Source organism: Macaca nemestrina, chromosome 5, assembly GCF_043159975.1.
Source record: "Macaca nemestrina isolate mMacNem1 chromosome 5, mMacNem.hap1, whole genome shotgun sequence".
In the NCBI taxonomy this organism is placed as follows: Eukaryota; Metazoa; Chordata; class Mammalia; order Primates; family Cercopithecidae; genus Macaca; species Macaca nemestrina.
Window position 1 is genome coordinate 37,130,904 of NC_092129.1, and position 25,575 is coordinate 37,156,478.

The window sequence follows — 25,575 nt, forward strand, 5'->3', positions numbered from 1 at the left end:
AGCTGTTCCACAATCTCAATTTGAAGGGTCTCACTCTCTGATCACCACCTTCTATCTCTAGAGCTCACTCCTTCTAATTCCCTGGCACCAACAATTTTCAACTTTCATTGATCCTACCACTTTTTCACTGTCCCTCACATATGGCATGTCCTCACTTCCCTCCTTACCCTAGCCTTACAGTCCTTGGACAATCACTTAGCCTCAGCTTACACTCATCCCCAGCTCCTTGCCCCTCCACTTTAGTCATATGACAAAACCCCAACCAGTACCCATGCAGCTGATAATGGATGTAAAAGGGATTAACCATGTTTCACTTTAAAGTCATGACTGCCCAGCAGGTCTACTTCATTTCCCTGATTCCTGAAAGACTATGTCATACTTTCTCTTCTCTCCTCAAACTTCTCAAGCCTCCTCCGGCATTATCATTCTTAGCCCATGACTTTGATTTCTAGTTCTTTGAGGCAACAGGAACCATCAGAAGACATTTCCACACGTTTTCACGACCCTATCTACATGCAATATCTGTGTGCCCTGACAACTTTCTTGTCGCCAAGAAGAATATCATACCCCGAGCAAGAGCCAACTTTTCCACTTGTGCACTTTATCACATTTCCCATCATTTAACTCAAAAACCTCAGTCCAGCAAACTCCCTCCCTCTCTTACTTATCATCAATATTTCTTCCCTGGTAGATCACCTCCATCAATCCTACCTTACAAACAAGCAAACCAAAAACCTCTCGTTTATTTCACATCCATTTTTGCAGCTATGCCTGCATTCTCTGTTTCACTTTCCCTCTTTACTCCTCGAAAGAGTCATCTATACTTGGTATCCACCACTGTTCTCCTCCTATTCTCTCTTGGGCCTACTTTTATCATGCTTTCACCTACACTATTTCACCAACGCAGCTCTTACTGAGGTCACCTATCCCTACACATTGTTAAATCCAGTAGTCAAATCTTAATCCTCATTTTACTTGACCTGACACAGTAGCATTTGAAACAGCTGACCAGCCATTGTTCTTGAAGCACTTCTTTTCCCTTCCCTTCTAGGATGATACATTCATTTGGATTTCCTCCACATCACTGGCTATTCTTTAGTCTTTTTTATTCGTTCTCCTTCAATTGTCTAGGCTCTAAATCAGAGGTTAAGAAGCTTTGTCTACAAAGAGCCAGAGAATGAATAAGCTTTGTGGGTTGTATGATCTCTGTTACAAGTATTCAACTATGCCTTCACTGTGCAAAAGCAAACATAAACAATACATAAATGCATACACGTAGTTTGAAGACACTGTTCTAAACATTTAGAGGATCCAGAGCTAAGTTCTCAGACCCCTTCTATTCTCTATCCAGACTTAATTCCTGGATTATCTAACCCAATCTTGTGGTGTTAAATACTATGTGTACACAGATCACTCCTAAATTTAGACTCCCTGCCCAGGCTTCTCCCCTGAACTCCATATTCACTTTAATAATGTCTAGAAAACCTTCACTGGGTGTAAAGGGGCACTTCAAACTTAACATATTCAAAAATGACTGACTTATACCCATCTAAGCCTGTTCCATTTACAGATTTCCTCATCTCAGAAAACAGTAACTCCACCATCATAGTGGGCCAAGCTAAAACCTTAGCATCACCCTTAAATTAACTCTTTCTTTCACACTCATACCCAGGCAGTCAGTAAATCTTTTTGGCTCTCCACTTAAAAAATATCTGAAATCCATTAATTTCTCACCATCCCTCTAGTTCCATCCTGATCCAAGCCAACAAGATTGTGCATCTGGATGACTGCAATAGCTTTTTAGGTGATCTCCTTGCTTTTGGTCTTTTTCCAGCAGCCAAGTGAGTCTTCTGAAACCTAAGCAGGGTTATAGCACTCCTGCTCAAATCCTCCTTGGCTTCTCATTTATTTGTAAAACCTGAAGTCTTTACATCGGCTCAGGGTCCTAAATGATGTCATCCCCTGCCCTTGGACATGATCTCCATCTCCTTCTTGCTCATTAAAAATGTCAGCTACACTTCTGCCTCAAGGCCTTTGTACTTGCTGTTCTCTCTGCCTGGAACACTTTCTCTTACTTACTCCCTTACATATACCAAGGCTTCACTAAAATGTCACCTATCAGTAAGGCCATATCTGACTACCCTGCGTCAAGCAGCAACAATTTCCACCCCTAGCAGTCCCATCTACCCTGGCCTTATTTTCTCCATCACTTATCACTATTTACTTGCTTTTCTCACCTTTTTAAAAAATCATCTTTCCTCCCATTATAAGACCAATTGAGATAGGGTATTTCATCTGTTATCTAATTTCAGCTGAATCCCCAATGCCTAGATTTATGTCTGGACATAGTAGCCACTCAACGTGTTTTGGATGATGAATAAATTAGTTTTTGAAATTTTACCCTGTGATCTAATGGGGATACAGAGGAGGGTAAGAATGGACAAAAAACAGTTACACTGAAGTAAAGATGCAAATATTTCAGTTGGACCAAATTCAGAAAATAAACTAAAAGCATCTTTAGACATACCAATAGATAGCTCCAGATTTCAAGATGGTCAGGATCCTGATGAATGCTAACAACTACCCCCTAACTGAAATGCTACTACATTCAATATTTAAGGGATTCTTAGCAACTTAAAAAAAATCACTTCTAAAAAGAATTCCTAAATTCTATGTAATACTACTAAATTCATCTACCAAAAAGCTATTAAAATGAATGACTAGGCAAATGGCTACCTATTCCCTAATACCTAAAAGACAAGATGTCATGCACAGTTACATATACCACAAGTTTCCCCAAAAGTGCTTAGCACGATGACAATTAAATTGGAGTAAGACTAAAATTGGAGGCCCTGGAAATAAGCTGGAATAATGTTTCATGGTGCCTTCCATGGTCTTGGCAGCAGTAAGCCCTGATTAAATTTGGGCTTCTGAAATAAATCAAGCTGGTTATTTCAACCAGCAGGAGTCAAAAATGAGATCTGTTTTAGATAATGCCAAGGGTGATGCTTACTGTGTTTTATAGACATGCTTTTGGTTCCAGGGAAACCAAAAAAGGGATGGAAAGTGGTTACCCTTGTGTGAGAAAGTTACAGCAGGTAAACTGCATGTACCCTGCTCTCACCTCCAAAATCTAAGTCAGCAGGTCTTACCTATTACATCTCCTTGTTCATGAATCATCATTCCCAAATCTTTAAATATTTCATTAATATCCATAATATCAGCCTAAGAGAAGAAGGCATATATTATTAGAATCAGAAATTCAGTCCCCATTCCACAAAAGAGGAAAAATTTTAAAAATCCAAACCACTACTCGCACATGGTTGAGCATGCATCTATAATACATAAATATAATACATAAACTTTGGAAATATCAGGAAAATACTTGACAATAATTAAGAAGAATTTGAGCAACAGCCACCAGCTCTCTAAAATAAGTTTGTGGCATTAAAAATACCAAGTGAGTGAGGCAGGATGGAAATAAAGGATCTATAATAGAGAAGTGCCATGGATTGCTGAGTTCATTTTATACAATCTGATAGTTTTGTTACCACAAGCAGTATCTACTTACAAGGGTATAACATATTCTTGGCACGTATTTCTAGTAAAAATTTACATATCAATTTGACAATTTAAAATAAGAAAACACTAGATGTAAATTTAAAGTCTCACATTAATAATTTGAACATGCAACAGGTTAGTGAAATGTCACTACTGAATAATTATAAATTTAGTGAATAAAGAAAATATAAATTTACTTTTCTTCAATGACACAATTAACTACTTCATAAAGTTTTTATAAGGATTAAATGAGATAATTAACATAAAGAATTCATCCCACAGTGCCTGGCACATGTAAGGTCTTCAATAAATTGTAGCCATTATTAGCTATTATTAGCCTTCTTTCTAGGAACTAAATAGGCTCCATAAGAGCTATGACTTAATAAATCTTTTAGATCTCTTTGATGTCTAAACATAGTGAAGAGAAATAAAATTCTTTGAAGGCTTTATAAAAGGTCTTACTCATGCACGTATGATGTGTATCATGTATCCTGGGAAGACATCCAGACTCTCGGACAGACATTTATCTCTACACTGGTATTTTCTCAATACTAAGGTAGTCCATAGATGGCTTAATAGAATCATAATTTTTTAAAAGCTGCAGTAGGAGGGAGTATGTTCCCTCATCCTAGCACAAACAGTAAGGACAATATTATTTTTTTTAAAAAGGAATTATTCTAATTTATACATTACAAATGCTACCAAACTGATACATTAATTTTCTTTCTCTGGGCCAGACATGGTGGCTCACACCTATAATCCTGGTACTTTAGGAGGCCAAGGCAGGCAGATTACTTGAGACCAGGAGTTTGAGACCAGCCTGGACAACATGGTGAAACCCTGTCTCTGCTAAAAGTACAAAAAATTGGCCGGTTGGGGTGGCACATGCCTGTAATCCCAGCTACTCAGGAAGCTGAGGCATGAGAATCACTTGAATCTGGGAGATGGAGATTGCAATGAGCCGAGATCATGCCATTGCACTCCAGCCTGGGCGACAGAGGGAGACTGTCTCAAAAAGAAAAAAATAAAATTTCTTTCTCATACGCTCTGCCAGCATTACCTAAGCATTTTGAGAACAAACTCACTAAGAACAGAGTAGCAGCCCAAGTCTACAATGTAAGCCTTACTTCAAGTTGCCTGATAGAAGATTCTCTCTCATGAATAAGGCGGAGGTCATCCTCTGTAATTTCTTCATCCTGCACCTGCACTTGAGGTTGAGTTTGGCTAACAGAAAAAAATGAATGTGGAAAAAAACAAAGATTGGTATTCAAAACAATGAGATTCATTTCCTATTTAAGATATATTCATTAAATAGGACATTTTACTCTTCAAAGTCGCAGAACTACTCACTTAAAAAATTCTAAGAATATAACAGATATATGAATAAAATTTTATTCATTTTTCATTTCACTTATATCATTTTATCTAACGTGAGTTTAGAGTTATTACTTAATTATTGGAAGCTATATTTGTCAACTGGGTATTTCTTCTTAGTTGATTTAAACCTCATATAAGGGAAAGTCTATATTATTAATTAAGTCCATAAACATTTATTTGGAAAATTTTATATATTTTATGATAAATACTTTATAATTAAATTTTTTTTCAAATTTACTCTGTTTTCAACATATAAACAACTTATATTGAAAGCTTTAATTCTGTTCCAGGGGCCTTAATGTATAAACTTTGAAAAATTACCTTTTGATCTGAAAAATGTTTTGTATTTCTTACCTTTCCCAGGATACAAGATTCCTTTCTTTTGAGCTGTCCTCAGGAAAACCGCCCTGAATGATTTAGTAACAGGATGGAATGAGAAGTGGCAAAGAAAGCAAAAATGAGAAAAAATAAACACTCATATTTTCCCTAATAATCTAAACGATTTATGTACATGTCTCTCTGTGTGTGTGTGTGTGTGTGTGTGTGTGTGTGTGTGTGTGTGTGGGGTGTGTGTAGAGAGAGAGAGAAAGAAGTTCTTGTTCTAATTTTTCAGGTCAACTGCTTCAAGTAATAACATAATTATAAGTAATTTTATATTCTAAGTAGACAAACACTAAACATTCTCAAGGGTCAAATAAGTATTATTTAGTTAAAGCTTAATGTAGTCTTGGAATCCATATGTTAATGAATAAGAAAACTCGTGATAGTTTGTAAGGGAATTTAAAATTAAATTAATTCAAAATTCTATTGTAAAGCTTCCTTTCATTTATTTTCTCCAGGCTCATGTTCATTTTCAATATTCAGACAACATAGTTGCGCCATTCATCTCCGTCATCTTGGTGTAATCCAGGAGGAAAGTGCTTTCTATACTAGTGTGTCCACAAGCAGAAAGCCTCCGTACCAAGACGATGTGAGAATACTACTCAGGGTTTGATCCCTCATCTTTTTTGACAAAATACGTCTCTATATTTTTATATAGTCTGTAATCTTCTGTACAATGACACAGAAAAAAAACCACAGTAATACATAATTATCATCTTCTCCAAAAATGGAGCAGAAAAGCATAAAAATGAATATTCAAGTGCTGATTTCCAAGTTAGTCACAGATCTTTATGACTTAAAAAATTATGCTACTATAGACTTTAATAGGACCCTTAGGAAGTAAGGGTCGTTTCTAGAATGTCTTTTAAAATACTCACAGACACTCTGGAACTGGCTCTTACTCGAGCAACAAACTCTTTCTCTCGCTCAGCCGCTTGCCTCTGAACCTTCTGGAAGTTTGTCAGTGATGCTGTGAACTCTGCCACTAAGCGATCCTTCTGTATTTTCCTTTGACGCTAGAGGAAAGAGAAGAAAAAGCCAACTAGAATCTAGCTGTGAAGTAAAACAGTTTGCAGTAGTTGGTTCTTTATTTAATCCTGAAGTTTTCACTTGCTCCCCAATTACAGGGCCTTACGGATTAACTCTCAACAACATTCTGACAGTATGTCAAATACCGAGCATATTTAACTGGAGGCAAAAGACCCATTATGCTGGATTTCTCACCTCAAGTTTTCATGCTGCTAAAAACTAGCTCATTATTTTGAGGCTATTTTAAAGTAATTCCTTTTCAGGCAAATAAAGCCTTATACTTTTAGCTAAGTAATAACTTCCATTAAATAAGCGGGGAAATAAATATATGCCCCCAGGACACCTCACATCTTGAATGAGCCTGCATGTTCCACGCACTCAGCCCCGGAAGGCCAGGAAATAATTACTCAGGAAGCATTTTCTGAGAACTTACTTAATTATGGGTCAGGGCAAATGCATGGAAATAATTTTTGCTTTATTGAACCACAGGATACTACCTGAGCAATTAAATATAGTTTTGTGTTCTGTGAACTAATCTCAAACAGAATTATTTTTGATTTCCTTTCTAGCATAATTTCCTTTCTAGCGTAACAGTTCAAAGATCCTACAACGTATTTGGTTTTTTTCACATTCAATGCATCAACAATGTGTCTTAAAGCTTGATACCTGTTCACTGGGGGTGGTGGGCAGAGATCCAAACTCTTTAATGTACTTATCTGTTTCTTTGGCAAGCTGGTTAGTATACTGCTGCTTCTGTTGCCTAAAGTGAGAAAGCACGCATTACAACCAAAGGACTAATACACTTCTTTAAGCTACAACTCTGTCATTTGAATCAACACTGACAAAGAGTTGTACAAAAATTGCCTTTTCATAAACTGGCTCTCAACTTTCTCTATCAAAAAAATTTCATATCCTATTCTTTGATAAATATTGAGCAAATATTACATGTCAGGTTCTTCACTGACACAGGGTAGGTGAGCTTAGAGAAACCAGTATCAATGACCATTTAGAAACACAGATGACTCAAATCAGAGGGAACTTGAAGGAGAGACTGTTGGATGTCTGATCCTTTGTTTGAGATACTGGGGATGTGGCAGCCCTTAATCTGCATCTCACACCTGGAAGGTCAGGTGAGCAAGAAAACATTTGTTGCCTTAGACTTTGCCCAGTTCCCAGATCTAGTTATAACTGGCCTCTCTTATTTCTCTATGTGAATAGATGCTATTCTCTATATGCTATAGATACTTAAAAAAAGAAAAAAAAAGGTGGCGGCAGGCACACTGGCTCACACTTGTCATCCCAATACTTTGAGAGGCTGAGGCAGGAGGATCACTTGAGGCCAGCAATTTGAGACCAACTTGGCCAACATGGCGAAACCCCATCTCTACCAAAAATTAAAAAAATTAGCCAGGTGCAGTGGTGCATGCCTATAATCCCAGCTACTTGGGAGGCTGAGGCAGGAGAATCACTTGAACATGAGAGGTGGAGGTTGCAGTGAGCTGAGATTGCACCACTGCACTTCAGCCTGAGCAACAGAGGAAAACTCTTGTCTCAAAAAATAAAAATAAAAATAAAAAGGAAAGAGACAATATTGGTACAAATTTACTATTATTTAAGTTTGCGCTGGAAAAATAGCATTTCCTTGTAAAGGGAAGGAACACAATAAATAAAAGAAGTAAATTATAGTTATCCCTCAGTATCTGCAGGGGATTGCTTCCAGGACCCCTGTGGATACCTAAATCCGTTGATGCTCAAGTCCCTGATATAAAAAGGTATAGCATTTGCATATAATCTATGCATATCTTCCCATATCTTTAAATCATCTCTAGATTATTTGTAATACCCAATACAATAATGTAAATGCTATGTAATAGTTGCCATATTTTATAGTTCAGTTTTTGTTTTTCTATCATTGTATTGTTATTTTTTCTTGAATATTTTTGACCTGCAGTTGGTTGAATCTGGAGACATACAATCTATGGATACAGAGTGCTGACTACATATCCATATTTTATCTAGCTAGCTTATAAATGGAAAAGATTTCCAATTTGAAAACATGACACTAAAGAAAAAGCTCATATTGTGATGTTTTACAAATTACAACATCAGTACCTCTCATATATTTCATCTCATTTTAAATGTGGTCTGGTCACACTTAGGGTCCTTTAAAATAACGAGATACTGTATAAGAATATGCTTAAGAATAGGGATCTGTATTTGGCTGACAAAGGGTAATTAAAATCTATTTCTATCTCTATTTACCAAATACCCTATCTTTAATGCATTTTTGTAAATCTTTGGAAATCATAATATAGTCAAAGTTTTAAAAAGAAGACCTTAGGCCGGACATGGTGGCTCATGTCTGTAATCACAGCACTCTGGGAGGTTGAGGTGGGGGGACTGTCTGAGTCCAGAATTGAAGACCAGTCCAGGCAACATGGCAAAACACCATCTCCACAAAAAATACAAAAATTAGCCAGGCATGGTGGACATGCCTGTATTCCCAGCTACACAGGAGGCTGAGGTGGGAGAATCGATTGAGCCTGGGAGGTCCAGACTGCAGTGAACTGTGATCAAGTCACTGTACTCCAGCCTGGGTGACAGCATGAGATCCTGCCTCAAAAAAAAAAAAAAAAAAAAAATTCTGAGTGACTATGGATATATATTCAGAATCTTCACTATTAACTCAAAATATTAGAACTATTATGAATTATGTACTTCTATTCCATTTTAATTTAGTTTGATGAATTGTGGCTTGGAGCATTTTTACCATTCTGACACTTACCCACTGTGGAAAAATAAAATATAAATTAGAGATAATTGTAAGTTCTTCAAATTGTACTTCCTAAAAATATGAATTCCTATTACCTATCTTTTAATATCATTCTCTTTGCAATTTTCCCTCTACACTTAATGTTGTTTAGAAGTATTGCTTACTAGATATATGTGACTTGAAATTTACAGCTGTAACAGTACTGAAATAAAATTTAAGACTTAAGTTTTAAGTGACATTGGGCAACTCATTAAACCCGTAAGAGACATGAACAAAATGGAAACAGTTCTTTTGGTCTATTTCTCTTACTCCAATTCTGTAAGGTTTAAATGAGAAAATATATAAAAACACTCTGTAAAATCCATAACATACCACAGACAAGATATTATTGCTATGACCGCTGGTCTTCTAACAGCGTATTAATTTACTGGAATATGTACTACATAATTCACTATAACTTTTTTTTTAAAGGGAAGCTAATGCTCTCTGAAATTCAAGGATGTAGGTATAAACTTGTGGGGAAACAGCTCACGTAGCTGGATATGTATTGGATCTAAACCAAATAAAACTCTGGTGACTGCAGGGATTGTTAGCTATGGAAAGTAAATCACATAAATTGAGATACTAGAGTATAATTTTTCAACAGCTGTCAAAAACAACCTACCTAAAAACTATAAGAAATGCAACTAAAGAAATTCTGCTTTGATAGGGTAAGCCTATCAAAGAATTTTCTTTTTTTCTTTTTTTTTTTTTTGAGACAGAGTCTTGCTCAGTTGCCCACGCTGGAGTGCAGTGGTGTGATCTTGGCTCACTGCAAACTCCACCTCCTGGGTTCAAGAGATTCTCCTGCCTCAGCCTCCTGAGTAGCTGGGACTACAGAAGCCTGCCACCATGCCTGGCTAATTTTTGTATTTTTAGTAGAGATGGGGTTGCACCATATTGGCCAGGCTGTTCTCAAACTCCTGAACTTAATGATCCGCCTGCCTCGGCCTGCCAGATTTTTAAAATAAAAACACCTTCCTACTCCAGACAGGGAAAAATCTACACAAAAGCTCGGAACAAATGTATGGATAAGGTAGGAGAAAAACTCCATTGTTTTTCCATTTTTTTCCTCCAATAAACATAACACTACATACTGTAAAAGCAACAGAATAATAGCAATAGAGTTTTTCCTTTCTCTTTTATTTGTTTAACTAGATACTTACAGCTGTTGCCTCAATTCGGGTGAATCTTGAGGTGTTCCAAGTTGATTCAGAGTTCTTTGTATTTCTACAGCTATTATAATAGAAAATTCATGTATTAATTGTCACAAAAGTTAAGGCAACAGAAACAATGAGTTAAAAATATGTACAAGCAATTGGGCAGTTGAAAACAGACAGAAAAACAAAGATGAAAATAGAAAATATTAACTGGGAAAAAGAATAAACGGTTTACTTAAATCTAATTAGTAACAAAAATGAATTAATTTTCAAGAGGAAATTGTGTGGGAACGTTAACTTGTGAAAATGCACTTATGACCCCAAAATACCATCTTCTTCCTTATCCCATTAGGATATTAAATACAATGGCACACAGACTTCAATGCTACTAGCATAAAAATTGTGAGGAAAATAAGTAATGATTACACATTTCATTAGAATATAATGTAAATAAGTTATAGTTAATAAATGAGAAAGGAATAATAGAATTAGAAAAAATCATTTTTCAATTATCCATGTAATAACTGATTTTAGCAAGATCATCAAAAAATGCTAAAATCACAGGACATTCACACAACTTAAATTACCACCACACAGATGACATTAATTATAAAAGACATAACTTTATCATATATAAATCTGTTGTCTGAAAACAAATGACCAAATTTAGCAGTGAGAATGGAAAAAACTGACATTATGAACCTTGTGACATGCTGCAGTGAGAAAGTCACAATATGATCTATGGATTTTTCTTGCCAAAATATTTAACATGAATCTAATTACAAAAAGAAATTAGACCAGTTTAGATTGTGGGACAATCTACGAGATAATATGCCTGAGCATTTGAAGAAGTCAATGTCAAAAAAGGGAAGAAAAAAGTTGACCAAGACAGGGATGCTTTCTAAATTAAAGAATTAAAATACCCAAAAGTCACTGTATGAGTTTTGACTGGATTCCGAATCAGGAAAAAGCAAGTACTATAAAAAAAATCGTAGGGACAATTGGAGAAATTTGAATACAGAAAGTAAAAAACACATTAAACAGAAGTTGAAAACTGCCCACAACTGGTGAATCCGGATGAAAGGTTCATTGTACTACACTTTTATATATACTTTGTGAGGTTTAGAATACTTAACAATTTTTCAATAAGAAGTGCAGGGCTTAAAAGTCATGTTAAACTCACAATCCGGAAGTCTACGACTATTGCAATTTTTTTTTTAAAGGCTCTACACAAAAGGGGAAGATCTATATAGTTTTATGTGTGTGGGGACATAAATAAAATGTCATGGTACATAAATAAAACGTCAAGTGGAAATAATCTGAAAATCCAAAGAACTCTTAACAATCTAACCCCCTCCCACTCTTTTTATTTAAATGAGTGGTTTACTTATATAGCTTAAATGCTTTAAAAATATTCATTATTTACACGCTCAAGGGAACGATAAAGTATTACAAAATGCAGGATAAGTTTTGGTCACTGGGAATGAAGTAATAAACACTGCTTTTAAGTCAAAGCTGAAAAACAGAAAGACTAGAGAGGAATCAAAGCATATAGTAACTGTTAGCATTTGGTTAATTTAATAGGAATTTATTTTTGCTTTTTGGGAGTTGATTTTTCCTTTCATAAGATGAACAAATTTTGTTTGCTGTGTTTAACTTACGGCTGCTTGTGATTAGCTATATATTCTCTCTCAACCTCAACAGATTTTCTTGAACTGCCTTATAGGGGCTTTATTTTCTTAAGTGTATTGATAATACAAACTGTAGTATGGGCATCGATAGACTACTGGCAGGTGTTTATCTCAACTCTAAAGGGTTATTGTTCTTTAGGAAAAAATCATAGCAAGTGAGAAAAAATAAATTATTTAATAAATGACACCAGGAAAACTGACTAACCATTTGGGCGGGGGAGAAAGAACCCTACCTCCCAGCATAGCAAAATATATTTTTAATAAACTATTAATTTAAATAGTAAAATTGAAAATATTAAACTGCTATAAGAAATATAAATGTTTTTATCATATGATCTTATATATGATCTTGGAGTAAGAGATATAAAATATTAGCTAAGGATGATACAAAACTAAAACCCACAGAGGAAAATATTGACAAATTTGACTACATAAAAGAACTTTGTTAAATGTTATATAAAAGATGTGTACATATATCACAAGTACTTATGTAAGTGTGTGTTTGTATACACATGGGAGACAGTAACTGCAGGATATGAAGAGGAAAAAGGTTAAACTACAGTGGTAGTTATTTTTAGTAACAGAAAAACAGCCCAATAAAAAATGGACAAAGGTTATAATCTTGCAATTTACAAAAGCCAAATGTATATATAACAAAATTTCAACTTCACTGATAATTAAACTTCCACATTTCTGATTGGTAAAAATTATGAAAAGCAGTTGAGGATATAATTGCAATCAAAAGCCTTAAAAACAAAAGGTATAGACTATATAATATATAAGAAAGAAGGAGCAATAGTCAATAACTAGAAATAATTTAGAAAATGCCAGACAATCCAGTAGAAAAATGGGCCAAGACACGTGTATACCTATGTAACAAACCTGCACATTCTGCACATGTATCCCAGAACTTAAAGCATAACAAAAAAAAAAAAAAAAGAAAAATGGGCCAAGAATAGGAACTTTAATATTCATGAATAAACCGAATAGCACAAAAAGGACTGAAATGCATATCAATCTTGCAAAGTACAAACAAGTACACTACATGAATGCTATATAAAATTACTCAGCCAATGAAAGAATTGAGTAGAAATAGATTCTGACAGGCCCAGTGGGTGCCTAGTTCCACCATGTGGTAATTTCCGGTTTCTGAACAGATAACAGATATACTCAGCAACCCCCAGTTCTCACTCATACTCCCTAAGTAAGGGTTCTTATGGAAGAAAGAAATCACTGGAACTCTAATGAAACAATAAAACCAAGGGCATTATCTGTTCCCTGGGAATTACTCAGAAATGCCACCACAAAGGACAGAAAGAGCAGGGAGTGGACATGCCTCTCATTCCCATTTAACTGGTCTATCTGGAGGATGCAGAAGGCTAATGCTCATGACAACTAGCAAAAGCTATTCAGGTGGTGACTCCAACTGCAATGTTCCTCAAAATGTGATGGATGTACTACAACAGAGCATCACAATCTCTAGCTACTTGTATATACCTGCTGATACGGCAAACACTTTTTGCTCTATCCTAAAAGACAGAGAACATGAGGAAGGATTTGCTATCAATGGGATGGGACATCAGCAAGCCTTCGCAGGTTTATCTCATGGTTATGTACACTCTCAATCTCTGTACTACAATTTTGTTGTCAAGGATATGGATCATCTCCTCCTACAGGACACTACATTAGTCCAATAGACTTGTTACATCTGCTTTTAGGACCAGAAAAGCAGGAAGCAACATGTACTCTTAGATGTCTGCAAAGCATAAGTAAGCCAGCAGGTAGAAAATAAAGCCATGAAAATACAGGGCAGTGTTTCCTCAGTGAAAAATCTTCGTGAATTAATCTGTAGATAACTGACATACTTCTGCAAAGTGCTTTTCTTTGTAGACTCAAGTACAAATGAGAAACAGACTTTTTAATGCTGCTTCCACCCTTTACTGAATGACCCAAAGGTTACCAGCTTCAGCTTCAACTCCCAAAAAGAAAAGGCCATCCAGAGAGTTCAAGTGGTGGTATAAGCAGATCTACAACTTGGCTTTAATGACTCAGCTAATCCAATGGTACATCAAGCCTGTGTAATTTCAGGGCACTGAAGGAAACTAGTAGCAAATCCCAATAGGAAAAACATAGGGGTCCCTTAGAATATTGGAGCAAAACCATCCTTTCGAGGACTCATTCTGGCCTTGCTACTGAGCCCTGGATAGAGTACACAACGGTACAAGGTAACCAAGCGAGCCAAGCTGTTCACCATGAATTGGGTGTTCTCTTGTTGGCACAGCCTTTCTACATTTTGTTCTACGTATGTCAGTCAGCCTATCCCTCACCCCAACTCCTGAAGCACTTGTTCAGTGAAATAATAAACTAGCAATAAATGGTTGTCAGAACAAAAGCCAGAGGGAGGTTCACCAATACGGATTTCCCCTTACTCAGGTGGACGTGACCATGGGCATTGCCATATACCAATTTGCAACAATAGCAATCTCATGTTATACCCTAGTAAATTATTTTTGATTTTTTGTATTAATGTTTTCATTCATCCTTTGGACTTCCCAGATGCATATCCATATGCTCTACAGAGATGATTTTACCGATTTTATTTCCTATGGCTAATTACCTTTACAAACACTTTGAATAATGCGCTAATTTAAAAATAAAAAGCAAACTAGTGATGTGACGTTGTTGAGGGTTGACCCAGCTAGCTGGTGACAAGATAACTGTGCTCCTTCCGTCTTGGAGGAGGCAGAATTTTATATTCACTTCAATGGTACTACTCTGGGTTCTGTTATGCATCCTCTAAGCACCCACTGCGCCCCTTGCCGCCCGTCCCCACTCACCCCACCCCATGCTTCTACCAGACTCCTAGTCCACCTATTAGTCACAATCAAGGTGTTCCACACACTGATGCTTCTGATCAAGAAATTACAGAGAAAAAAAAATCAAGGACAATGGGATTCACTGCTCTGCCATGCATTCTGTTATCTAGAAGCTGCTGGACTTCTAGAATGTTTATGGCCTACTGAGACTCAATCCTGGCACCACCTGGGAGACAAGCATCTTGGGAAACTGAAGTGCTGTCCTATAGGATCTTTATGGTCTCAAAGAACCAGCACTCCAGGGTGCTGTTTCACCTACAGCCAGAAAGAAACTTGGATTTGGGAAGTAAGGGGACAAAGTGCAGTATTTCACAATTACATCTAATTATCCATTTGTACAATTTTTTCCATCTCTCAAGATGATTTAGAGACAATATCCAAGTGAGGAAAACAATCACGTTTTCAAGACTACAACTGGTCATTTAGGGACAAGGTAGTATGTTGATTGAGGTAATTATTAAGCAGAAGTTGGGGTATGCTCATACCCAAGTAAAAGGGAGATGAACTGGAGGGGACCTGATAATAATGCCATCTACAATCATAAAAGTGAGTACTGCATAGCCTGTGAGCAGGAGCAACAAGGACCAAGGGATGAAAATCTGGGTTATCCCAAACAGCTGAGATACTGAAAGAAAGCAAGAGGAACGTGGAATGGTTATTGTAACAGGAAAATAGTAATACAAACTGCAGCCTGTGATCAGCTGTAGAGTGGCAACTGAGGACCTGCCAATATTCTTTCTCTTGTTCTGCAATGTATATATTTAGATATATTAACTGTCTGTCTCCTTCCCTATCTATTTCCTCCACTGTTATATATAGAACGTACTGTTTGTGGTTACACAGAGACACTGTTCCACAGGCTAAGGGATACTGCTGCTCAGTTTTGCTGAAAGAGAGGAGCGCACAGGAAATCACCCCCTAGATTTGGCATTGGCTACAGGAACTGAATAGACCTGTTTTATCCTTTCTGTGGAAATGGGAAAGGAGTTCTCGTTGTATGAGGGATAGCAGCAGTATGTCAGGCAGGAGCTTTTGTTTTTAAGCTTAGGTACAAAAAAAGGAAGTGTGTTCACTGTAGAAAACAAAAGGGATAAATTACAGTGAAATTTATTTTGGGTCACCTAATACCCAAAGCTACTATTACACTGGGATCTTTTCGGTTATAATATTATGACCACTGAGAAGCAGCATCACAGAGCCAGTCTTTGGAGGGGGAAAAAAACTGATGGTCAAAGCAACAAAACTGTTTTAAGATTCTTTGAACATTGCTTACCTTCATTATAATTCAAGTGATTAATAATGAAAGTATTAGTCACTATTACTAACAATCTAGTTACAATCAAAAGCTACATTTACTCTGTGCTTTTGGCTTTGTAGATTTAGGTTTTATAGATACTGAAATTTCTTAAAAATCAAATGATCTCGCTAACAACCTCCTTGTCACTCTGAAACAATTTTTTAAGATAATACAATGTCTCATAAAATGAAGCCTCTTAGAAAACAACCATTATGTTATTGCCTAATAGAATGCATTTAACTAATGAGAGCGAGTTGCTTCTCATGAATAGAAATGGAAGACAAGTCCCCCTACACTTATGCAGCATACAATCTAGAAAAGGACAAAAAGAAAGTACAAACACCATATAAACTCAGAGGGAGCAGCAGCAACAAATGCTATAACAATGTTTCAAACAATGACCTATATTATAATATATGTGTTCTATTGGAGAACAATCCAAAAAGCTGTAATGAAGGTGGCATTTGTAATGGTTTGAAGGGTAAGAAACAGGACATTTCAGTTTGGAGATTCAAACCTCTAATGTCATACTCAGACATACACTGAAATGATCAGAATACCTATTAGTCACCCTAACTAGAAGGCAAACTTCTTAAAGGCAAAGACTAAGTTTTATTCATTTTGGTATTTCCAGAATTTATCATATTGTTGACCCTCAATGAATAGTTTTATGAGTGAACCATAAAAAGAATACTGGAAAGACCAAAACATATAATAATATGTATTTCTAAAACATAAAGCATAAATAAATGGAGAGTTAAGAAAGGTAGTTATGCCCATTTATTATTCACTCATTGATTCATTCGACACACATTTACTGGGCATCTACTATGTACCAGGCACAATGGGAGGGCTGTTGAACATCAACATTAATTTGTTGTGTTCCTTTAAATTGAGCAGGTCTACACTTGAGGATCAATTAAAGGCATCATCTGATCAGGTGATAAAGGGATTACAGAAACATAAATCTGAAACTACTAAATCAAATTTGGAAGAAATATTATATGGTATTAGTTCAATCCTATTTTATAAACAAAGAAGCTGAGAACCAGACAGAATAACTAACTTGTTCCAACAACTATAGCTATTTATTAGAAGAGCTAGGGTTAGAATGTAGATTTCTTGGTTTTCAAAAAACTTTTTTCAGTGTGTTAAAAGAACTGAAAGTAAAAGACGTTAAAACACATTATTTCATAATCCAGGTGTGTGACGGTTGACAAAGCAAACAAAGAAAAAAGAAGTGTGTCTAGATTGAAAAAGTAAACTGAAGGAGTTGAACTGAGATGTTTAGAGGTTTCCAGCAGCACTCAAAGTAAGTTTAGGTCCGGCAGTGGATCACAAGGGTCCTTCTTCCAGCTGAAAGTGATCAAGAAAGAAATGCCTGCTCTTTCTCCGGGTTTTATGAACTGCCAAGATTCCAGAGACTTCATTTTATATACAACTAGCATTACCCTCCTACACCAGGGTCAACAAATTATGGCCCGTAGAGCCTGAAACCTAGTTTCGTATAGACTTCCAAGCTAAGAACTGTTGCTACAGTTTGAAAGGGTTAACAAAAAAAAAAAAAGAAAATGCAAGAAAGTCTAAAAGTGTCCGCCCTTTACAGGGAAAGTTGGCCGGTCCTTGTCCTCAATTATTAAAAATTACTAAAACCTTGTATTTAAAAACTCAACTTGGCATGTTATTTGAATGTACTGTCATCCTTCACTATCCCTAGAGGATTGGTTCCATGCCTCCCTCCATCCACCTCCCACAGATAACAAAATCCACAGATGCTCAAGTTTCTAATACAAAATGGCAGAGTATTTGCATATAACCTATGCGCATCCTCCTGAATATCATCTCTACATTACTTACAATACCTAATATAAAATAAATGATATGTAAATTGTTATAGTGTGCTGGGTTTTATTTGTATTTTTTATTTTTTAAATTTTTCTGAATATTTTTGTTCCATGGTTGGTTGAATCCATGCAGAACCCACGGAAATGGAGGATCTGCTGTAGTCACTATATTGTTAAGTCTATCTAGTAAAATATTTAACAATGTTACAAAATTTCCATTGAACATGCATGCATGTACACTGAGTTGAATTTCTTTAATTCTCAGAATATGTTATTCACCCATCATAGGTGTTGGCTTGAGTACTTCATTTTCATCTGTTGCTCTTATACTAATTTAGAAACAAAATACGTTTTCATTGCTTTGGATAAGCATTTTTATAGCATATTTGCTGCAAAAATATTGTTAGCACTCTATTATTTTATGACTCTCTGGTTTTTGGCTATCTCCTAAGTTCTTCCTCTTCTAGAAGGCATGGATAGTAGGATATGTGGGTTCACAGGATCTTCTGCCACGCCCCAATTGACCATATTCAAAAATGCTTGAGAAAAATAAGCTTAGAGAAAGGGAGATAAGAGGTTTCTAGTCAGATGACAAGCAGTATGGTGATCTGGAAAAATAAATAATCCTCCTATTTTCTCCCAAGTCCAGTCTGTAGGATTTCACTTCATTATCTAGCCTTAGGTGCTATGAATTTGTAGGACAGTCATCTTCTATTTTGATCGGCCTAGGTCCAATTAAAGAAAAAAACTCATGAAACAAGCTGCAGTTTTTCCAACCATAAAAAGAATTATTTAAGCATAAACAGTTTCTTGAAGAAAAGTTCATCTAATGCATACAGATAGGATTAAATCAACATGTGTCTCTATGAGAATACAAAGAAAAAATTATTTTTGCATTATCTACAATTTTGAACTATCTGTACCACTACTCACTTCCACAAGCGTGACTTCAAAGAGTATGTTACATTTTTTCATAACAGAAAAAGAATACCATTTCCTACACATCCGAAAATGAGGCACTACTGGGTCATCAAAAACAAAACAGTGTCCCATTTCTGGCTCTTCATCTACAGCAGTGAAGACCCATTCTATTCCACATGGATCTGCTGCCATCTAGTGGACTATTTAAGAAAAAAAGCTTTACAGTAAAGAATAGTTTGTCATAAAATTGTAGGCTGAATTTGGTATCAGAGGCTATTAATACATAATGTTACCACCTGTCAGAGTTCACCAGCGAATGGATGCTGTCTGACAAATGAGACTGGCCAGGCTGTGGCGGCATGGCAGATCAACCTAACACACACACAGAGTACCTTCAAAGAACTGTCTCCAAATAACTAAGAATAGCTGTCTTCAATTTTAGCAGAAAACATCTGTTTTCAACATAAAATAACCAACTTGTAACAGCCAAACATAGAAAAAAATAATGGTTAGTAAAATCCCTGGACAAGTGACTTTGAGATTCCAACACAGACTTAGCCACATCACACTGAGGAAGAAGTACAATTGAAGGCTGACCAGCAGGCACAGTTGGAGCCAGAAAGCCTGATTTGGAAACCTTATCTCACTTCTTCCTGGCTGCTGACCCTGGACAATTTACCTAATGTCCCCAAGCTACAATTGCTTCAACAGTGAGAAAGCACCTATTTCTCAGTTGTCATAAACTTTAACCAAGAACAATACAGGTAGGCACCGTGTACCGGATATAGCAAGAGTTCAACAGAGTCTGTTGTTCTCTTGAAGGTCAGAAATGAATTAATAAGAATATTCTTATTAACATTGTTTTAATAAAATGCCACTTTATTGAGGTACAACTGACAAACTGCAAATATATAAACTACAGTTTTACAAGTTTGCACATATGTGTACATCTGTAAAACCATCATCACACTTAAGACAGTTATTAGATTCTTCACCCTCAAAAAGTTTCCTTGTTGTAGTTTGCAATTTCCTCCCTCCTGCATATATCTGTTGCTTCCTCCCTTCATCACCAAGCAATCACTAACATGCTTTCTGTTGCTTTACGTTATTTTGCATTTTCTGAAGTTTTATATAAATGAAATCACAAAGTATTTACTCTTTTTTGAAAAAGTGTGGCGTCTGGCTTAAGTTAGCCTACTTATTTTACGATTCATCCATGCTCTGTATATCAATAGTGCATTCCTTTTATTGCTGAGTATTCCACTGGATGATACAACACAATTTGTTTATTCACCTATTGATGGACCTTTGTGTTGTTTCCCGTTTTTGTCCATTACAAATAAAGCTCCTAGTAGTATCTGTCTACAAGTCTTTATATCGGCATATATTTAATTTTTATGTGTGAATAAACAGGAGTAGAATGGCTGGATGGTACAATAGGTGTTACATTTAGCTTTCTTAAAACAGCCAAACTATTTGACAAAGCGGTTCCATTTTACACTTCCACCAGCAGTGTATGAAAGCTTCTGTTCCTCAACATCCTCTCCAGTACTTGGTACGCTCAGTCTTTTAAATTTTGCCAAATAGGTTAATAGTGGTATCTGTGTGTTTAATTTGTATTTTCCTAATAACTAAGGATGTTGAGTATCCAAACATCCTTAGTTGAGATGGCAAATATGTGCTATTTGCCATCTGAATATCTTCTTTGTTGAAGTGTCCGTTCAAATCACAATACTGTCTTCTGATGCATGATCAAGGTATATCTTCCCAATCGTATAGGTTTTCTTTAATTTCAGCAATATTTTGTATTGTTCAGTGTTCAAGTATTTCACTTATTTTGCCCCCAAGTATTTCATAATGTTTGATGTTATTGTAAATGCCAGCTTTTTAAATTTCAAATTTGTATTTTGATTGCTCATTGTCAGTATAGAGAAATACAATTTATTTTTGTACATTGATCATATATTTTGCAACCTTACTAAATTGACTTTTTGTTCTAGTAATTTTTTTTAAATTGTAGATTCCATCAGATATTCTAGACATTTATGTCTGTGAACACAAATGGTTTTAATTCTTTTCCCAATGTGAAGACCTTTTATTTGTTTATATTATCCATCTGCACTAGCTGGATCCTCCAGTACAATTCTGAATAGAAGTGGTGAGGGCAGACATCCCTGTCTTGTTCCTGATCTTATAAAGGAAAGCATTCGTCTTTCACCATTAAGTGTGACACTGTAAGTTTTCATAGATGCTCTTTTGTCAGGTTAAAGAGTTCACTTCTACTCCTAGTTTACTGATAATTTTTGTTAGGAATAGAAGTAGAATTTCTCAAATACTTTTTCTGCATCTAATGAGATGATTATATAGGTTTTCTTTTTAAGTTTGTTAATATAATGAACAACAATGATTGCTCTTTGAATATTAAACCAACCCTGAATTCCTGGGATATACTCCACTTGTTATATCCTTTTAAAATATTGGTGGATTTGATTAAATTGTTTAAATTTTTTGCATTTATGTCATGAGATGAAATTGATATGTAGTTTTTTTTTTTTTTTTTTCTGTTTTTTGTTTTGTTTTTTTGAGACACAGTCTCACTCTGTCACGCCCAGCCTGGAGTGCAGTGGCGTGACCTCAGCTCACTGCAACCTCCCACTCCGGATTCAAGCGATTCTCCTGCCTCAGTCTCCCAAGTAGCTGGTGCCCACCACCACTGCCGGCTAATTTTTTGTGTTTTTAGTAGAGACAGTTTCACCATATTGGCCAGACTGGTCTTGAACTCCCGACATCAGGTGATTCACCAGCCTTGGCCTCTCAAAGTGCTGGGATTACAAGCATGAGCCACTGCACCCAGCCTAGTGTTCTCTTCTTTTACTGTCTTTATCTGGTTTCAATATAAGGATTATACTGACCTGATAAAATGAAGTCTTCAATTTTTTGAAACAGTTTGTGTACAATTAGCTAAATATTTGATAGAATACACTAGTGAAGATATTTGAGTCTGGTTCTTTGTGAGAAAGTTTTAAGTTGTAATTTCAATTTGCTTGATATAGAGCCAGGCAGGTTACTGACTTATTTTGAGTGAACTTTGATAATTTGTGTCTATCAAGGAATTTATCCATTTCATCTAAGATGTCAACTTTATTGTCATAAAGTTGTTTATAATATTCCCTTAACTGCAGCCACAAAAAAAAAAAAAAAAAAAAAAAAAAAAAACAACCGAGTTCACGTCCTTTGCAGGGATATGGATGAAGCTGGAAACCATCACTCTCAGCAAACTAACACAGGAACAGAAAAGCAAACACTGCATGTTCTCATTCATAAGTGGGAGTTGAACAATGAGAATACATGGACACAGGAAGGGGAACATCACACATCGGAGCCTGTAGGGGGATGGACAGCAGGGGAAGGAGAGCCTTAGGACAAATGCTGAATGCATGTGGGGCTTAAAACCTAGATGACGGGTTAGTAGATGCAGCAAACCACCAAGGCACATGTATACCTATGTAACAAACCTGCACATTCTGCACATCTGTCCCAGAACTTAAAGTAAAAAAAAAAAAATAAAAACCATTTCAAAGGAAAAAAAATCCTTTAAATAAATGACAGATTCTGTAATGTACGGAATAGATGTAAATATGTATAGATTTTTACATATAAAAATATGTAGAATTTGTAATAGATCATCTCTCTCATTCCTGATATCAGTAATTTGTTTCTTCTATTTTTTTCATATTCAGTCTGGTTAGAGGTTTATCAGTTCTACTGATCTCAAAGAAATAGCTTTTGGTTTCATTGATTTTTTTCCCCCTTCGATTTCCACTATGATTTGAATTTCCTTTTTCCTGCTGACTTTGTAATTTCAGTTGTTTTTACTAAATTTCTTAGTGTGAAAACTGAGGTCATGATTTGAGACCTGTCTTCTTTTCTAATGCAGGTGTTTAGTGCTCCCTTAAGTATTGAGTTAATACTATCCAACAAATTTTGATATATGATGCTTTCATTTACATTCAGTTCAGAATATTTTCCAATTCCTCTGTTTGGCCTTCTCTTTGATCCACAGCTTATCTGAAATGTGTTTAGTTTTCAAACATTTGGGGATTTTCCAGGGATCTTTCTGTTACTGAGTTCTAATTTAATTTCACTGTAGTCAAGGAATAGATCTCGTATGACTTGAATCTTTAAAGTTTGCTGAAACTCTTGCTTAACGCCAGGAATATAGTCTCTCTTAATAAATGTTCTGGGTGCACTTGAGAAAAATGTGTGTTCTGCTGTTGTTGAATAGACTGTTGTATAAATGGCTGTCACTATCAAGGTGATTAGTATTTTCAATCTTCTGTATCCTGATTTGGTATCTACTTGTTCTATCAATTATTCAGACGGGGTATTGAAAGCTATAATTGCAGCTTTGTCTATTTTTCCTTGCAGTTTTGTCAGCTTCTGCTCCATGTATTTTGAAGCTGTCTTATGGGGGAGTCCTGTCACCTTTTTTAAGTGTCCAGCTTCTTATTTACATTTCTTAACTATCTAATGTGAACCATACTTGAGTGCTAATACTTAATAATCTATGATATAATTATAAGAACTGTAGAGATGATAAATATCAATTGACACAAGATAGTTATAGCCCATAATTGGGAGGGAGGAGTCAGCTACTATGTGACAGTGACGTGTATCTACTAGTTGCATGTAAGTGACATATTTAAAACAGGACTAGAAAAAAAACCCTAAATATTAAAAGAAACAAACTCTGTTTTAGACTCCAATCTTTCCTCATCTATCAAGCCCTCCATCTTTGTTAGAGGGTGGTTTGGAGTATTAAACAAGATGATATAGGCCAGGCACAGTGGCTGATGCCTATAATCCCAGCTCTTTGGGAAGCCAAGGTAAGCAGATCACTTGAGGCCAGGAGTTTGAGACCAGCCTGGCCAACATGGCGAAAACCCATCTCTTCTAAAGATACAAAAATTAGCCAAGCATGGTGGCACATCCCTGTAGTCCAAGCTGCTCGAGAGGCTGAAGTACAAGAATAGCTTGAACCCAGAGGAGGTTGCAGTGAGCCAAGATTGTGCTGCTGCACTCCAGCCTAGGTGACAGAGGGAGATTCTTTCTTAAAAAAAAAATATATATATATACACACACACATATATATATATATATATATATAAACATTTTAGAAATAGCATAGATAAAGATCTAAGAATAAAAGTACAAGATGTTATTACTAATAAGTCTTGGACAATTAGAGTTAGGATCCGGGTTCGTTATACGGTACAATGTGCAGAGAAAAATGTATCATTAGAAATATCCACATCTATCTATTTCTTGTATCAAGAAAAAAACAAGAAAAGTGTATTAAAACTCTAAAAAGCATATCACAAGTGGAAAAATTTCCTGGAGAATCTGAAGGATGGCTACTAAAACAATTTTGGCTTCTCCCCTCTAGCATTAGCATATCTCATGGTCTGTCTTATGACCTGAAGAGAACACGTGTCTTCTTTGTGAGCAAAAGCACTGATCCAAACTGCAGAGACAAGAAGGGGTGGGAAGGGAGATGGAGAAGGATCTTCTAAAGGATGAGTCTCGAGGCTGGAAGCTCAATGGAGAGTGTCCACCCGCAGGGCCCAACTACACTGGCTTCCTGTGCTCCCCTTCCCAGCACAGAATATCCGAAGGCATAGCCCGCTTCCACAAAGCAATCTCAAATTTACAACACATTTAATTTTCACTTTGTCATTGGTTTTCTTCCCAGATACTTTAAAGGTAGAAAGGCATAAAGGTCAAATCAGTGGAAATTTGGGGCATTTTAAAGCTACTGTAGATTAATAAAGGGTTAAATCTGAGGGCACAGTTCTTAAAAATAAAGTACAAAAACAAGTCATCTAAAATTGTATGTAAACAACAATGTGGACTTCTAGATGGCTGGAACATTACAGGCTGGGTCTTTTAGCAAATTTATTCACCCTAACATTTTTCACATGGACCTGCTCAGTTTACCTGCTCTGAGGTAGTCTGGAATCAGAAGCAACAACGGTTCCATGAAAATGTGATTTGTGTAAGAAGCAAACAGGTAAGGACTGCGCAGTGGTGAGGCCCTGCGCCTTGCAGTTCCCCAACCCCGCTGACACATCTTTTGCCCATCATGATGAGCTTCCTTCCTGTCACCCACTCGAGGGCCCAATAATTCTCCGACTGCTGCAAAAGCAGCTGAACTCTTGTCGCGAGTTCCCCTCAGTTTACAAGCATGATTCCCAAACCTTTTACTTCAGTCATTTCTGATCAGTTCTAACTGCCAACACATGCTGACAGCTGTATCTAAAACACTGAAAATCGATTTCTGCTTCTTATAGAAACACAGTAGAAGCATGTTTCTGAATATTCCTCCTTCTTCCCTCCTCAAGGCATATTATAGAATGGGGGAGCAGGGAGAAAAGCCACAAAAATTACATTTCAGAGAAATTAACACAAAATGTGTAAATACGGTCAAATTCTCGAAAACGTGTAAATATGGCCAAAAGCAACAGAAAATAGCAGGTCCTGAGCAGGAAGCCGTATGGGTGCGGCGGAGAATAACCGGGGTTGCAGAGCTCCACACTGTCACCAGCAAATCATCAGAAGAGTCGATC

At 36.3% G+C, this 25,575-nt stretch overlaps 1 protein-coding gene across 1 annotated transcript in view; it reads right to left on the reverse strand.

Moving 5' to 3' along the window:
* LOC105465620 (syntaxin 7) overlaps positions 1-25,575 on the reverse strand; it is a 54,875-nt gene that overhangs the window by 7,581 nt on the left and 21,719 nt on the right. The window contains exons 3-8 of the mRNA XM_011714149.3: positions 10,327-10,396; positions 7,015-7,108; positions 6,198-6,335; positions 5,293-5,345; positions 4,689-4,785; positions 3,153-3,225 (exon numbers count right to left, since the gene is read on the reverse strand). Of these exons, the coding sequence (XP_011712451.1) occupies positions 3,153-3,225; positions 4,689-4,785; positions 5,293-5,345; positions 6,198-6,335; positions 7,015-7,108; positions 10,327-10,396 (525 nt within the window). The remainder of the gene's footprint in view (positions 1-3,152; positions 3,226-4,688; positions 4,786-5,292; positions 5,346-6,197; positions 6,336-7,014; positions 7,109-10,326; positions 10,397-25,575) is intronic.